The 18,013-nt window shown below is 39.9% G+C and overlaps 1 protein-coding gene across 2 annotated transcripts in view; it reads right to left on the bottom strand.

The window, feature by feature from the left end:
- Positions 1-1,969: 1,969 nt before the first annotated feature.
- Positions 1,970-18,013, bottom strand: part of ATP6V1H (ATPase, H+ transporting, lysosomal 50/57kDa, V1 subunit H) — a 49,047-nt gene continuing 33,003 nt past the window's right edge. For both annotated transcript variants that reach the window (XM_008940445.1, XM_008940446.1), the window contains 2 exons: positions 13,075-13,188; positions 1,970-2,292 (listed from right to left, as the gene is read on the bottom strand). In XM_008940445.1, the coding sequence (XP_008938693.1) occupies positions 2,232-2,292; positions 13,075-13,188 (175 nt within the window). In that variant the 3' untranslated portion in view covers positions 1,970-2,231. The remainder of the gene's footprint in view (positions 2,293-13,074; positions 13,189-18,013) is intronic.

Genomic DNA, 18,013 nt, shown 5'->3' with positions numbered 1-18,013 from the left:
CCCCCAGGCCCCTCCCAGTTGCTGGAAGGCCACGCCCCCATTCCAAGCCTCAAACCACAACAATGCCCTATTTACGATTCCTGTGTCCAACATTACAGCTGTATCCAGAGAACCAACCATGTACAGCATCTTCAAGATAAGTCTTAGGCTATGCTTACATCAGCAAGACGTCTGACAATCATCTGACTTACAGAGCAAGACATTTGGCACCAGGAATCCAGTTTTCACTCTGCATGCATTTCAAAGGGCCCTATTTCAAACAAAATCTTACCTGGTCCGGTGGACTGCACACTTGCCAAATAACCATGACACACAGGATGTACACCCTGCAGTTTATCTTGATCCAAGAATTCTCGTTCATGCTCTTACACCATCGTGTGATGCAAATGGAAGCATGGAAAGCTGCAAAGAGTCAGAGATTTATTTCAAGAGCACTCAACTGATGCCAACTAAAGTGAGATTAATTCTTCTCAGGCTTCAGCTGTGGAGGAATTTCTGAAAGACAACAGACATGACTTTATCTTTTGGGAGGTGAACAATGCAGGCAGTAGTGCCAAGGCACACGTGACAGAACAAGTGCAGATTGTTCCTGAGGCATCCTTGGAAGGCCTAGGATGGAGCGTAAGTGATATTATAGTAGCCTTTTGCAGAATTTTCACAGGGTGATAGAACTACAAGCGGGGTAGAAGCTTGGCAGGGGCAATATGATTAATATTCATTTAATAATGAGCTTGGGGCACGTGAATAATTGCTTCTAACCAATCCCAAGTGTATGCTAAGCACGTGAACAGCTGAAGCTGTATATATGCTGGGCTGTTTGGGCAAATAAACAGAGGACAACCATTAATCACATCGGTGCGAGTCGTTACTCGGGTCTCGCTGCCGTGACCCGTGTTCCCTACATTCAGCATTTATCCTCATGCTGCTAACCTCAATGTCAAAGCCTCTGTCTCCTATATGAAAAAGGAAGCAACAGTCATTAAACTACACAATCCAATTTTAATTAAGCAGGTCAAGAGATCATCACAACTGTCATCCCCTAAAGTCTTCCTTCTACATTGCAACAGTGGCCAAATTTAAGGTACATATGGTGAAAAACCAGACTGGGGGAGAAAAATTTTCCCAATTTGTTTTTTCACTTGATGAAAAAGTACCCAAAGCTTCCTCAGAGACTTTCACCACACAAGACTACTGAGGACATTAAGTCATGTTCTTCTCATTGTTTTTTTCCATTCTAAAAATGAACCAGAAGAATATCAACTGCTCAGGTGTTGCAAGTGCCTAGAGCCAAGCTCCTATATATACAACAACAAGGCTGTTTTCACATGCCAGTCCAATATAATCTTTGATTTATTGACACTTACATCTTTTTTACTATCAGGAGCTACAAAAGTGCAAATATTGATAGCCAAATTATTTGGCTAATGTAAAGGAAATACAGTAGATTTTAGAATGACACCATAACTCTAACATCTGGAAGTATTTTCAACTGCAAAAGCACTCCCATGAAATTCCAAGTTCATCAGTTACTGCACATTTGCTATTAAAAAAAAAAAAAAAAAAGACTTGATCTCTACAGCCTTAACACTGGTGTTATGCAGCTTGACTAAACCTCAAATGCATAAATTTTCATTAGAGGAGTGTTTGTTCTCTTTTCCTCTTCTCTCGTTTGAGACTACATTAAACACTCTGGATGCAAGAACTACCCCGCCCCACAAAAAATCAAACATTTGTATATAAAAAGAAACAATCGTGACACTATTTTGAGACTTAGTATGTATTTTAGTACTGATTACAGAAATTTGTCAGGCTATTGCTTTTCCCACAGAACACCAAGCCAAAGCTTTATTAATTTGTCTAGAGACATACAGGCACCGCTTGCTTTCGTGGGAAGTGACAACACTGATAACCCACTAAAAGTAAAGAACGTATTTGCTAGGCTAATTACAATGTGGAATGAATATCCTTTAATAAGATTCTTTATTATGAGAATAAATACACAAAACAAATGCAATATATTAGCCACATTTCCCCATATACATTCAGAATATAACAGGAAGCTAACAGGAATAATCATCAGAACTAACTGAACACAGATTTTTATTAAGCCAACAACACTGGAGGGAAGCTGGAAAGTTTCTGCACTAGTAGCAGGCAAAGACCATGTAATTTCAGTGTTTTCTTGTAAAGACAAACATACTGTAGTTATAAGGACGAACCAAAGGAATTGTTCAGCTCCGTGCGGTGGCTGTTTGAGGTTGTTCTGATTGCAGCTGTTTTCCCAGGTATTCCCTAAAATACAACAAAAAAGTTGATTGAGTAACACTCCTTGGAGAGTAGGATAGTGGTGGAAAGTATGAAGTAAAGGAGGAAAAAGCTTTAAGTTTAGAATTATTTGTTTAAACAATGTCTACTCTTGATAGTCAACTGGACTATGGGAGTATCTAAGCTTTAGGTGTCCATCCTTTATGCCTCTGAAAATAAGGTACAAACTGAATATCAACAGAACTGCTTGGAAAATGAAAAAGCCCAGTGGTAATATTTAAAAAGTCCTGGCAACTGTTACAGAAAACCCACAGAGCCCACAGATTTTGCTTGTTGAACAAGCATATTAGAAGGTGTGGCAAAGTATTTAAAAGGATCTCTTCCCATAATCCAGCTGCATGATACAGTTGTATTGGCAATTTAACCCACAGGCTGGTAAAATAGACACCAACTGCAGAACCATACATTCAAGCTGTAAGAAAGAAAAGATGTCCAAGCCAGGCCCACTTTGTAACACTTTTTTCAAAGCTCTTTCCTCACCTGTATTTTGAAGTTCAGTAAGTCACTTGTTTCACACCTGTCCTCTGAACACTGGAACACACACCTCCCTCAGATTCTTAGCATGCGTCTTGGGCAACAATATCTAAATGCTAAGGAAAAAATACTGCACAATGCTCTGAGCATTTCTGTCTTTCACTGTCTCCTGTGAAATCTGCTCAACACTTCACAGAACCACAAAGAAGATGAAAGCAGTCTTATTATATAAGACTTATTATATAATATCTGGGTCAATCCTTGATACAGAAAATAAACTTCAGTAATTGTACCAGTCTATCAACTGAAAGAGGTTTTGGGACCTGTGAAATGTAGGTGGTTTCGTTCCATTGCTGATCGTACACTTAGCACCACATTTTTTTCCTCACTGCACAGATATTTCAACCTACACAGGTTAAACGTCAGAAGCAATTCAGGGAAATATTCAGAATGAAGCTTTTAAAGAAAAGCTAACTCAAGAGTGTACACTTTCGGTTTATTTAAAAAGAAAAAAAGGAAAAAAAACCAGTTCTCATTGCATATTTCAAAAGCTTTCTCCATTTAGCATCCTGTTGCACAGCTATTCCCTATACATTACCATTCCTGTTGCACAATAAAGTTTAGCAGCACAATTGTAACACCCAACAGCATGTTTCACAGCTTTGAAGTACTTAAAAAAGCAAAATTCCTACAAAGTACAATGTTAAATTCAAACTCCACTAGCAAGGAAAATAACACACCATTTGTATGCTGAGCCATAAGTTATGATTTAGCACCTTCCTTCACAGCTTTATCAAGAGCTGCTGCAGGATCACAGTGTTTTAATGTCACACTCCAAGCAGAGGCTCGTGAGGGCAGAGGAGGAAATGAGCTGCTCTCTTGTGGTTTTGCAAGACTCAATTTACCACCAAAATAAACAAAATTTGACAGCCCTCTGAAAACACAGCCAGCAACTATGGAAGGACTTCCAAACTCACCGAACCTCCTCCTGATCTCAGTGACTTTTTTTTCTTTGTTTCATGCCTAGATGCATGTACTGATTCTAATATTTCTCCTCTGACACCCAGCCTTGAAAGCAGCTGACGCTTGCTGCATACACGGCTCTGCTCACAGCATCACAAGCCTGCAAAGTTATTTATGCTTAAAGCATGCATGAACCACTTTGAATGTGAAACTCCCACGCAATCACTTTAAAAGTAGGAAAATCAATCAAGCTAACAGTCTGGAACAGTACAACTACTGCATGGCTTACAATGGTTCAGGAATGCTTGAGGCTTACTAAAATCCAACCACAGTGCAGTGTATTCAGCAAAAATCTGAGAAGGCAGAGCAGTAGCATATTTTTAAGTACTCTGTACCTTAACAGACCTGTTCAACTTCTAAGGATGTACAGTAAATAGTACAGTACCTTCCCTACAAAACCTTTAATTTTGGTCACTCATTTGCAGGTGTGAGCTTTAAGTCCAGGGGCATGGAAAAGCTGTTGCCCCTTTTTCCCCACACACAGTCAGTATCTGCAGCAACTGCTCCACACTGCCATGCTGCAAACCCAGGTGAAAATCCCATACTGTCCCTACCCCATTCTCTTCTTTAGTCATCACCAAGGGTCACTGAAACATAAAAAACTTGTTCCACCTGCTGTTACAAGGACCAGTTAATTTTCTAGTTGGCTATCACCTCCAGCTGAGTGTTACTGGTTAACCTAGGACAAGTTCTTTCATGGCGTATGCAGGATCAGAGGGACTGGTAAGAGACAGACAGGAGGGATTTAGATAGCTTCTCAAGGTGAAGCTTTCACATGCAGCCTTAGGAGAGCAGACTGATGCGTTATTCTGGCAGGTCTTTGGTCCCTTCTTCACATCTTCCACTAAAACTCAGACTACCAAGAATAGCTTCAGTAGGCCCATTTTCCTTCTGTTGATACGTACTAAAAAAAGGCAAGATTCAAGTATATTTTTCACATAAATTTCATCAGGGGGAGGTTAAGGAGAACCGTAAAGTTCAATCTTCACACAAATTGGACAAAAGTGTCCATCACCATGCCATTACAAATCAAGCAGATAAGATTTTTTTCATTCATTCATTCTGCACTGTTACTTCACTAAATCTCAAGAGAAAAACTAGGATTTTAGAATTACTATTTACCCCACTAAATTCAAATTGCCTTCAGGAATACAAGAATTCAACACATCTCACTGTAACAGCATGTACAATGAAAGGATAGAAGATCATCACCAAGATAACAAACCACTTCACAAAATATTCAAAATGTCATCTGACAGATTAGAGATGCATGCTACAATGGAAAGGAATGAGGTATTAGACTTGATTTTTAAAATTACAAGCTATAAATCCATCAACTGGACCACTACACCCTATTTTAAACTTATTTTGTTAGTCCTTCCTTTGTAATTTCAGAAAGATAACTTTTACCATAACAGAAGCATCGTGGTTGGTCTTTTGAAAGCACAAAGCTTCTGAAGTCAGAAGCAAAAGTATATGAGTGTGGCGAAATACACTAGCTCTCCAGCCATTACTGGCTCATTTTTCTTTTAAATCATTTAAGGCAATTAAGGTAATGAAGGGAAATGAAATTCTATGTACCAGTAGCAGAGTAATATGGTAGAGGTGAACTCCATGGATATTTTTTTTAAGGTAACTTGCAGCAGTTCCTAGTAGTGCTAACTTGGAATCAGCACTAGAAACCCTGAAACACAGAATAAGAAGCTAATTTGTCCTCCAGCACTGAGAATCAAGACAAAATTCATTGAAGTAAAGCCCTGGTACCTTAGAAACTCAACTTTGCAAGTTTAGGTCTTTAGAAAAAGATGTTCCACTTGGACTGTTTCCCTCACACTGGAACAGAAAGGCCTTTATCAAGGTCAGTTTTAGTTCTGACTTCCTTCAATACAGAACCATCCTTAGTACAAAGCAGATGAAGCTGGTCTGCACAAACTTGCACCTACAGTTCACTGCACTCACACATTAAACCACTCAGTCAGTATAAGCTTACAAGAGCACAAAAATATGACCCTGCATTGCAGAAAAGCTTCCAGACACACAAGTGTAGTACATCCCTTTTGAGAGTAACTACAAAATCTTCCATTTCTCAACTAAACCTCAGACCAACAAAACTTGAAAGACCACATTTTCTTACTTCCTGGGTCATTCAGAAGTTCAGAAGTGAGGTGTAAGAAATTTTCATTTCCAAATTCATCTTTTCATTCACATAGGAATAACCAAGTGAGATTCCTTCCACACTAGAAATTTCCCCATTTTACCGTGGTATCCAAAGTGCTTTTTCCAAGAAGAAAAGGAAACTTAAGAGGAGAAGACATGCATGTGTTACATCTCAAATCCTTATTCCAATTTGTTGCTTCATTCTCTTGAATTTAATTGCGTTTGTTGGCATATGAGAGGCACTGACACCCTCAAGCCAGGATGTACTTCAGTGTCATGGTAATTGCAACAAATGCTCAAAAGGTCATTTAGGAAAAAAGCACAAGGAACTGATCCAACGCACAAGCCACGAACTTCAGTAAGAATGGAATAAAGAGATAACTGCAAACTGGCACAAGACCCTACCTGAAAATTTTAACTTTCAGATTAAGCAAAGGACCACTGTTGACAAAGAATCTAAGATAGACGGGTAAGTTTTAAGGTACATGCAACAGAGGCCATATGCTAAAAGGAACAGTTCTTCCGGTTTAAGTAGCACTACTCTGGCTTTCCTAATTTGATCCCTGGCTGCTTGGACAATTTCTCTGTATTCCTCCCAGGCTACCTGTCCTTGCTTCCACAATCTGCAGGCTTCCTTTTTGTGTTTGAGTTTGTCCAGAAGCTACTTGTTTTCTTTTGTTAAAGAACATAAAAATACTGATTTTATTTTTCACTAAATATAAACCTATATTCTACCCCTTGCTTTTGAATGTGAAATTAAAAAGCTAGTTCTAAAGAAATTCCTCCCCTTATGAAAAAGCATAGACGTGTAACAAAGCTACAATAGAAAGACTGCCCCATGACTCAGGCTATTCAAAAGACATTGCCAATACAGTGTTACAGAAAATCATGAAGGTATGACATAGTTGAACAAATGAGTTCACAGGACAGGCAGCAGATGGAATGGTTTTGCCATCTTTATGTTGCATTGTCACCACAGATCTAATAACCTGGATTTGTTGAGAGAGACAGACCAGTTTTAGTCATTTATTGTGGCTTCCCAAACACGTACTTGAGTTACACAGTTGATGTATTTCCAGCTCTTAGTAAGCTAAACTGTCCCTTGAAAGCATTGGTTATCTAAATGTTAAGACTGCTACAAAAACAGTTCCAGAGATGTGACAATCCTGGGCACCTTCTGAGCAGTAGACATGAAGCAGCAACACCAGGACAAGGTTGCAACCATCTCTCATGTCCCCATCTAATCTGCTGGTGGACAAAGATGACACAGCCACCCTTGAACCCATTCCAGCCTTTCTCATGAGGCACTCATCTCCAGGCATTCTGGTGAGACAGTATTTTTTGTTCACCTAACTCTCTGCTAACAAGCTCCTGTGAACCTGGATACTGCAGTGCCACATTAACATCAGTGGCAAGGAGAAAGGCAGGTGGAGCTGGAGAGAGGCCACCACAGATTTTGCCTTGCCACGGAGTCACAGCAACAGAAGTGAGTAAAGAAAACAAACCAGGCTCAAATCAAACCTGGAGCTATGTTAATATTTGGTTCTTGAAATATAACATTAACGTGTCATACTGCTGAATCAGATGTTTTACCACTGCATATTTTTATATTATTTTATATATAACATGTATACTAGACACAATATATATAAAATATACTCTCGATATATCTACTTAAACATACTCTAGATATATCAACTCAAATATACAATATATTTCATATATTATATGCACAGCTTTTCACAGAAGTAAATAGAAATATTACAGCTATGAAAGTGATAAACTGAAGAACATAGAGATATCCTTCTAGAGAGCTGGGCTGCTACCACATATGAAAACTGCAGATCTCTTTTCTCACTTGTTTACTGAATACAATTTTCCTTTTTGATTCATTGGATTAATGCAATAACAAGTATTTCAAGAAAAAAAAAAAGGTGTTAAAGATTATAAAATATTTGGCTATTATAGTAACACAGGCCACAAGCAGTGTTGAAGCCAGGTACAAACAACAAAAGCAGAAAAGACACAAATTCACACAACAGAATCAAAGCTACTCTGACCAAAATGTTTGTGCCTCCACCACATCATCATCACCAAATTTAAGTTTTTATAAATTACCTTATTTTCAGTGGAACCATGGTGATTTTCATCATGTACCTCCTTGACCCACACATGCAGCCCTGGATCTCAATAGAGGAGATACTGCAAAAATCTCTACAACCTGATAAATGGCATTATGATGTCAGCATTTTTTCCTAGATTTAACATACTCTAGCAAGCATTACACTTCTCAGTGCTGGGGTGAGGAAAAAAAAAAAAAAGGGCAGGGGGGAAGAGGCAAGGGGCAAATGTCATGGCTTCCAATTAACCATCATTACCAAAAGCAAGCATGGGACAGAAGCTATCTTAGGAGACACACGGGCTGTGGACAACGAAGTTTCTACCACAAAAGCATGGTGACAGATGCTGAATATTCAATGCTACCTCTGTAGAACAGCTTATAAATATAGTATACTGCAAATCCTAGGCTGTTTGAGGCTCTTTTTTAATGTCTCTCTGCATAACTAGTCATTTAAAAAAAAAAATAATAATTTTGCAATAATTAAGCAAATAATTTTGCCAGTGATGTGCACTCTCAAAATCATATATGATTTCATTGCATATTCAGAGCTTATCTGAGTTAGTTGCTTCATTCAGCATGTTGTTATTAATTTTGATTCCAACACCATATCCAGCTGTGCATCAGTGAAGCATCTTAACCCCCTCTGTTCAGCCTCCGCCAAGATTCTCACACTCCCCGTGCCAGTAGCAATTCAATGAATAGCAATTCTAGAATCTGCCTGCTTCAAGGACATTTCTAGATCAGAGTCTGCACAGATGAAAGGACCCTGGGGAGCTGAGGCACCACACCTGAGCAAAGAGGCAAGAGATGCAATCCCTCCCTAACAGCAGCTCATTGCTACAGTGCAAGCACAAAGGTGGAGCAACACAGTCTGGTACTTTAGCATTTCACTTCCCATTTGTACGAATAAAGATCACAGATGATCTATCTCTGCACATGTCAGCTAGTCTGGATATTGTGACAGTTGTCTTCTTTTTCTGACCCCTGGTCCCTGTCACCCAACTGCATTGCTGCTGACAGAGCAAGAAAGAGTGATGTGCTACACTTACTATGTGAGTCGTGCACAAACTTAGAATCACAAAACGGTTTTGGTTGGAAGCAACCTTGAAGATCATCTAGTTCCAAACCCTCTGCCATGGGCAGAGCCACCTCTCACTAGACTACTCTCAGAGAGTGTTCTCTGATTTTTCTGGGCTTAACCCAGCTAGGACACAATCAGGTGGTGAAAACTAATGCACCAAGTTCTAGATGATCAGCAAGGTCATAAACCACACGTTACATGTAGAACATCTGGAATTCACCTAGCTCTAGCTCTTATTTTAGTGATGTAATAAAGGGTTGGAATTAACTCTTTTAGAATGAAGCCCGGAGACCACAGGTTCACAGATCTTCAAGACAGAACATTATTCCCACTGCTCAACTTCAAGCACTGAAGCTGCTCTGTACTGCCCCGAAAAACAACCTGCTTCTCTCCATTGTTCACAACAGGAACTTGGGCTTCTAGCTGTAGGTACTTTGAATCATGCCCAAAGTTCAGTAAAATGTGCCATGAAGCACGTGAAAGGCACGTGCTTCACCTGGAGAGATTAACATATTGGCTTTCTTTAAAGAGATATATGTCAGTGCTGCCAGTTTAGAACTTCATGATTCTTTACAACTGCATTATCAGAGACGTTGCCCTAACCAGCACTAGGTGCCCAAAACCAGTTTCTAATACTATACTAAAACGCTCAACCTGGGTATTGTCTCTGAACACCAGCAAAGGCAAGGAATAAGGAGATGATGTTTCTCATAAACAGTTAAAGCACAAATGGAACAAAAAAAAAAAAAAAAAAAAACAAAAAACCAAAAAACTGCACCATCACTGCCTTGCTAACGCCCCCATTTGACAACAGCAGGTTTTTACCATCAGCACAGGGTGCTGCAACTAACAGTCAGTTCAAAGCAGTTTAAAACACAGGTTAAATTACTATTTAAAGACATTAAGTGATGCTAAAAAGACACCTTTGTTTCCTGCTTCATCAAGTACATGATCATTTAACCCATAAACGTCACTGGAATATTTCTCCTGAACTTGCCTCATCTGAAAAGCTGACAGCAGTTACTCCTTTTGCCAACCTAGCTTCATCATTTAACAAGAGTGCCTGACAATCTCTGACTTAAAAACCCCTAAGAATACCACCTTGGTGTCCTCAGACACTCCTCCCTCAGTTCAAATACCAGCAGCTTTCCTCACTCTGCTGCTCCAGGAGCAGCACTCACCCCAATTGCCAGCCTGGCAGAGCAGGACTTTTATTTTCTAATCCTTCTCTGGGCTAGTCTCCACAGCTAGGAAGATCCTGACTACCACCATCATGCATGTGTCACAGACAGTAATGCAGAGCTGTTTCACACCAATTAAAGGGAGGAAAAAAAAATGCTTTGAGTGAAGTAACTGGAATTCCAAATCACAAGAAAGCAAGGGGGAAATGTTTATTGTTCCCCCAGCTCTGAAGAGCAAGGTAAGCAAAACCTTGAAGGTGCTGAGTAATCCATCCTATGACAAAGGAAAGCTGAGTGAGTAGGCACTTAAACTGTGCTGTGCAGCAATCTCTCGGTCTCAAGTCTAAAAGTTCACAAACTGTGAAAAACAGACACAGAAATATTCATGCCATTAACAAAAAGCCTAGAAGACCAGATGTAATGTTTTTTAAGTAGCATGCTTAAGCTGAAAATGAGAAAAAGTCAGGTTAGGGATCCAGGAGAACTTTTATTACCAGTGAGGTTTGTGCTGGAGAAAGACCAGAGTTTTATATTTTTATTACCAGATTTTCAAGACATTAGAATATACATGAAATAAGGTGTGTGTCCTCCACAGAAGGTAAATTCAGTAACTAAGCCTTCCACGTTGTAACCTCTATTTAGCTATAGCTGGTTTATAATATTCAGAAATATCAAATAGACCCAAAGTGCATAGTGAGAAAAGAAACATCACCAGAATTTCCAGCAGGGTAATATACAATAATGACTCTAAATTAGGTTGCACATCACCACCCATTTATTTTCCACTTCCACACACTTTGAAATTCAATGTTATTTGCCAAAGTCCTTCTTGCAGGTAGAGGATATTAACTGTAAATTTGTTATGGTAGGTTATTAAAATGTGTAAATATTTCTCTGCTATAGAAAGTTCCCACAGTATGAGGGAGAAAGCAGGACAAAATGAATGAAACTTAAAATCCTTTCTCTTCCAAGGAGTATGGGGTAAGGTAGCTTTGTTTTACAGAAGATATACTGCAGCGTGAGGGGACAGGACCTTTCTGTCAGCCTTGCTATCCTATCTTCTACAGCAAGTAGGTGACTTAAAGAACCTATCAGAATGTGCTTGATAAAACTTGTTCGCCTATCACTTTCACTCTACTCAGTCTTTTGAAAAGATCATCCTGTATCAGAAGCGAGAAAACTGACAGAAATTATAGATCCTTCCAAGCATCAAGTTTTTCAGAAATAAAAGGCTGCTTAAGTTCAAAATTAAATTAGTTGTTTGTATCTCAGCATCTCTGTTCCAATGTACACAGGTGTGCAGTTGCATGTACACAGATGTACAGCATGTCCAGAAAAGGGCCACCAGAATGATCCGAGGGCTGGAGCAGCTCTCCTATGAGGACAGACAGAGAGTTGGGGCTGTTCAGTCTGGAGAAGAGAAGGCTCTGAGGTGACCTTATTGTGGCCTTCCAGTATCTTAGGAGGGCCTACAAGAAAGCTGGGGAGGGACTTTTTAGGCTATCGGGTAACAACAGGACTAGGGGGAATGGGGCAAAGCTGGAAGTGGGCAGATTCAGGCTGGATGTGAGGAAGATGTTCTTCCCCATGAGAGTGGTGAGACCCTGGAATGGGTTGCCCAGGGAGGTGGATGACGCCCCATCCCTGGGGGTCTTTAAGGCCAGGCTGGAGGAGGCTCTGGGCAGCCTGATCTAGTGGGAGGTGTCCCTGCTCATGGCAGAGGGGTTGGAACTGGGTGCCCCTTGTGGTCTCTTCCAACCCTGACAGATTCTGCTCTGTTTTAGCAGAGGACTTTGTAGTGCTGGCTTAATGGTTGGACTTGATGATCTTAAAGGTCTCTTCCAACCTAAAGGATTCTATGATTTTATCTTCCTCTAAGGCAGTGCTAAATTAGAGACATGAGCTTTGGTGAAATCATTATTAATTATCAGATTAAGACTTCCTAATTAGTATTTTTTACTCTCCATGCTTTATGCTTAGCATACCGGATTAGTTTGGCAAGTTACACAAAGCTGTTACATGAACACTGAAGTTTTCAGTATAAAGCTCCTGTGCTCTGCTGGAAAGGCAGCACCAGCCACCAGCAAGCTCTGTGGCAGAAAACACCAGGACTTCAGGGGTTTGGAGGTTTATAAGAGAATTAGTCAACAAACAATGAAAGAAAAAACTCATTTCAAATGCTATTCTCAGCAACTGATGAAAGAGATACCAGTAAGTGATTTTCAACTTCATTTAACTAAACAGTCCATGAACTTCTGTTACTCCAGGAGCTCAAGAACAGTTGTATTTGCAACCCTTTAAAATGGCAACAGAAAAAACAGTGTAGAGTGGGGGCAAGGACAATAAAAAAAGATGGTCAGATGCTTCTGCACTTGGCAAAGTAACTCCCAATGAAGTACCTGAACAAGTGCAAGCCTGAATTACAGCTCATATTGAATATTAAGCACATCAAATAAGTTAAAATATATTGTTGGAATGAATTACTCATGTCATATTCAGTCATGTCTGGTGAAGCTACTCAATTCAACTGCAAACAAAATACACAGAAAGTCATTGAGATCTCACACATCAGCATCATATTGCTCTATAATTTCTCTGCAGTCTTGCCACATAAAATCATTATTCCTTGCTTAAAGAAATCTAGTCTTGGATCTTCTCCCCCTGCCCAGTATTTCCTACTGTTAGTAAAATGTTAAATAATTTTCACATACCAGTTGTGAACCATCAGCTTCTGCACAGCCAGTAATGCATTATAACGAACTTGTTGGTCTTCATGATGCATGTGGTTCATTACCAGCTGTTTCCCACCAAGCTGTTCGATCACTCTGAAAAAGAGAAGGGGAACAAGTTTTTTTTGACATTATTTCAGCTTGAGTATCTAACCTATCCAACCACTTTGTGTTCAAGGCATTAAGAGGTTAAGTTTAAATCATGTAATATTTATTTTATGAGAAGCACTTAATTCCTAACATACACATCTTATTTGACATGTTAAAATCACCCATCTCATACTACCTACTGAATTTAATTCACATGAGGAAGTGTTTGTACTACTACATTCCAGAAATTTTTTGATTTCAAGAATCAAGAAAGGTGCCCTGATCAGAGAGGGTTATTTACCCAGCTTCCTAAAGAACTCAGTATTGGCTTGAGAGGGCTGCAGGGTACAGCACTACCAACTATCATTTAGGAAGAGGTAATGCCTTTCCCTCCATAAACTGACGATAATCAGGTCTCTCCATTTTTTTGCAAGAATAAAGCCCAAATCCAGTCCAGCACTGCCTAACCTGAAAAAAAAAATGCTTGTAATTACACCAACACCTATTAAACCAGCCTCTGGTACTCCTCAGTGCTTTTTGTCATTCAAACTGTGCAAGAGCCACAGCTATTCTCACACAAGATGCAGAACTGGCTGCTAAGTTCCCACTTCCCAAAAACTACGCACTTGAGCTGCACCTTTCACTGCGAACTTCACCAAAGTAGTCAGCCACAGTTTTTTAATAGCTATACCAAACCCCACCCAAAATCCTGATGAAGCTTTGTATGACATGTCATGTACAGATCACTTCTTAAAAAAACGAACGGCAACATACTTAAATCCTGAAAAAGTATCTCCCTCCATGTGAATCTCTACATGCAGCATTTTGGACTGCTATAACAAAGAAAGCTTGGAAAGAAATTGCAAAGAATGTATCATCTGATTACCCTCTGACTTGTAGTACGTTTTTTTCCAGCAGTTGTTTCACAGGCCACTAAATAGTTGAATATAATATCTTGAAAGGAGGCCATTGTTTGCATTACTCTTACCCTGATGCTATCCTGCCATTCTAAGCTTGCATTTGCCATTTCCTTCTATTACTGTTTTTTTCATGGCCAAATTAATGCATTACTGTTGCACAACACAACACGTTTATGTAAACTGCAGAACAGGTATAAAGCCATAGCATGGAAATGAAAAAAAGAATTCCCCATTTCGTTTTATAACTCAGTCAAAACCATCCTGGAGACCACAGGGAATATTATTTCCTAACAATATTAAAACATTATTAAAACAATATTAACAATTTTGTACAGTACTAAACAAATTAATATCCCAACATTAAAACAATATTAAACCATTAAAGCAGGTTCAGCGAGGTTCTCCTCCTCCTCTACTCTGTCCTAGTAAAGCCACCTCTGGAGTGCTGTGTCCAAGTTTTGGGCTCCCCAGTTCAAGAGAGACAAGAAATTACTGGAGAGAGCCCAGTAGAGGCTACAAAGATGATGAGAGGACTGGAACATCTCTCAGATGAGGAAAGGCTGAGGGACCTGGGCCTGTGTAGCCTGGAGAGGAGAAAACTGAGAGGGGATCTGATTGATGCTGATGAATATCTAAAGGGTGGCGGTCAAGAGGATGGGGTCAGACTTTTCCATGGTGCCCAGCAACAGGACAAGTGACAATGAGCACAACCTGGAACACAGGAGGTTCCACTTGAACATCATGAAAAAAATCTTTCCTGTGAGGGTGCTGGAGCCTGGAGCAGGCTGCCCAGAGAGGCTGTGGAGTTTCCCTTCTCTGGAGAGATTCCAACCCGACTGGACAGGATCCTGGGCAACCTGCTCTGGGTGAAGCTGCTTTCACAGCAGGGCTGGATGAGATCATCTCCAGAGGTCCTTTCCAACCCCCATCATTCTGTGATATAAGGATGTTTCACACAACAGAAATGCATTCAGAAAATTACAATTGTTTTAAACTGGAATAGCCTCGCTTGGAATCTAAGTTATTAGTAATGTAACAGATTTTAAAATAAAATCTTTATGCCTGCCTTAGGCTGCCTCACAGTTTTAACCACAAGTTAAATATAAAACCACTGCACACAGACTATGAAACAAGATTTTTTTTCCCTCATTATAAGATTGACTTAAACACTGAATTGTCAGGAACTGAAAGCAGGGAAAATGACATTCAACTCAAAAGCTTCCTTACGCTAGAAGTATGAAAGAATCCAAATGAAAAGTTAAAATCCTATAATCACAAAAGGTAATAGAGCATTTGAGATGACAGTACATCACTGAAATTATGGCTGAGATACAGAGTCAAAGAACAATGTTACTGTTCCTGCATGGTGCTTCCTGCCAGTACAAACTTCTTCCCTGCCATGTGTTTTAGACTGAAAGGTAAGCAGCTGAGGAAGGTTCACAGTGAATCCTGTTCCTTCAAGTTCCAGACCTGCTCAAAACACTTCTTCTAGCTCTGTTTCCCTCCTCATCAACTTCTCCTTGCTTTACAGGAGTAATAGAGCCCAGTGGGCCAGTTACAGTATGTACACTTCTTCTGCAGGGGCTGTTCCCCATAATAACAGTGCACTAAGCCAAGACAGGGGCAATTCAAACAAGTTTCTGAGTTTCTGGATTCTGAAGAGATTTTAACATGACCCATTTAAAGGGAGAACGAGGTAACAAACAAAGACAAATAAGAACAGTTTAGACTGTCATATCAGAATATTAATATAAAATCCACATGACATACCTAAAATCAGACCAAGGTGAGAAGGGGAATGCAATTAAGCTGTTTCTGAACCATACACCAAAGAAAGGAATGGTTCCAGGTGTACATGCAAAACAACACCCATGCTCATGGCATTCAAGTGATTGAAAGTGTTAATCCTACACTCAAATCCCAGTAATCCTTGGGCCACATGGAAGTTGTATTGGAGGCTGATGTTTAGCCTGGGTTTATTTTCAGTGGCAGGAAATGCCAAAGCTGTACTGTACTTCTGCTGTTATGTTGTCAGAAAATGCCTCATTAGAAGCCCACGGTGCTATTGCCTTCAGAACTTGGTCCACAATGTGCAAAAAGGCAAGTTAAAAATTATTTAAGCTGACAATGTTAGAGAACAGCCAAGCACAAATGCACTACTTAGTTCAACAAGCATTTTCTCTAGTAAGGGAAAAGTTAGCTAGAAGTATAACTAGGTCTCTGCTGTGTGCAGCAGGTAAACTCAAAAAGTTTTAGGTTCTAAATTGCCTCTGTCACCATCAAAAGCTGAAGGACAATCCAGTTAAGAGTTAAGCATAAAAACTTAAAGGAAACAAAAGTATTTAAAACATTGAAATTTTCTTAGTCTTCTAAACCAATGAATAGCATGGGTTCTCAAAGTGAGTCATGCAAGAGTGTGAAATGCCAACGAGGCGTGGGAGCAGTAAACGACTATCAAAAAACATCTTGGTGAGAAATGGACTATTACGTGGGAACTGACACACAGTCCTTGGGTATTTTAAGATTTCAGTCTTAAAATTGCCAAAGTCATACTTAGTAAGAATACCTTGGATTATGAAAAATTCTTTAAAAGAAAGTTTGAGGCAGTTCAGTTTGCTCATCAGAGCAAAAGTTAAATAAGCCACATTCATAAGTAGAAAGCAGCTGAAGAATTAGAACGTGATATAAGAATGTGGGTTAGAATATTATCTCACATACTTCTTATCTGCTGATGACCAACCCTTGTGAGGGCTGATGCACTTCAGAATAGGTTTAACAGCCTGGGAGCTGAGCAGAGCTGTGGTCCCACCAGCAGTACATCTTCCCAACTACAGAGATACACATCCTCCTTATTCACTCATCCAGCTTCAAAGCTTTGGTCCAGCAGCTGCAAGGCTATGCTAGCCCAAGGTTTATGCCACATTTGGGTAGAGGTGTCTGAGCTGTTTAAGCATTTGTCATTATCTTTAATAAAATTGTTTCATGGAATGGGCAGCTCAAAGCAGCAGCAGGCTATTGGTATTGGTCCTTCAGCTTTGCCACTTGCAGGCAGCAGTATGTTTCCACCTTACTGGAGGATATCTTCCCTCCCCTCCAAATACCATTTGTCATAAATCTCTTTTGGAAGATACAGGAACAAATTAGCAAACATACAGCACTGCTCAGTGCAAGCAGCACACACTGAACGCCTCCAACCTTTCTTAGTGGACCTAGAAAACAGTTAATTTGCTTCAATAATGTAAATATATCTTCAGTTCAAGTTGCTTACAAGACAACAAGGGTCTTTTCTAGAGTGAACAAATCTTCCTAGCATATATGAAGTCTTTCTAGTATGACATCTCAGTCTGTTGTTCATGTTCACTCCACTACAGTCAACACAGCACAAAAGGTGTTAGTGAAAGTCCCAACAAGCTTAGAAGACCATTCTCATCCTCTTCATTAAACCCTATTCAGAAACAGACTGCTCCTTTGATTCAAAAAATTAAGTCACATGTCTCTTTGGATGACTCCTGCAAAAAGTAAAGTTCCCTTTCTGCTTCAGTGGACTCTTTACCTTAAAGAGATGTCTGGGCTGGAAGGGACCTCGAAAGGTCATCTAGTCCAATCCCCCTGCAGTGAGCAGAGACATCTTTAACCTGATCAGTCTGCTCAGAGCCCCATGCAACCTGGCCCTGAACGTTTCCAGGGATGGAGCATCTATCACCTCTCTGGGCAACGTTCCCAGTGTTTCACCACTCTCACTGTAAAAAATTTCTTCCTTGTATCTAGTCTAAATCTACACTCTTTTAATTTGAAACCATTATCCCTTGTCCTGTCGCAACAGGTCCTGCTAAATCATTGTCCCCATCTTTTCTTATAGGCCCCCTTTAAGTACTGAAAGGTTGCAGTAGGGTCTCCCTGGAGCCTTATCT

This window comes from Merops nubicus, unplaced genomic scaffold (genome assembly GCF_000691845.1).
Source record: "Merops nubicus isolate BGI_N331 unplaced genomic scaffold, ASM69184v1 scaffold7975, whole genome shotgun sequence".
In the NCBI taxonomy this organism is placed as follows: Eukaryota; Metazoa; Chordata; class Aves; order Coraciiformes; family Meropidae; genus Merops; species Merops nubicus.
This window is presented reverse-complemented; position numbering and strand designations above follow the sequence as displayed.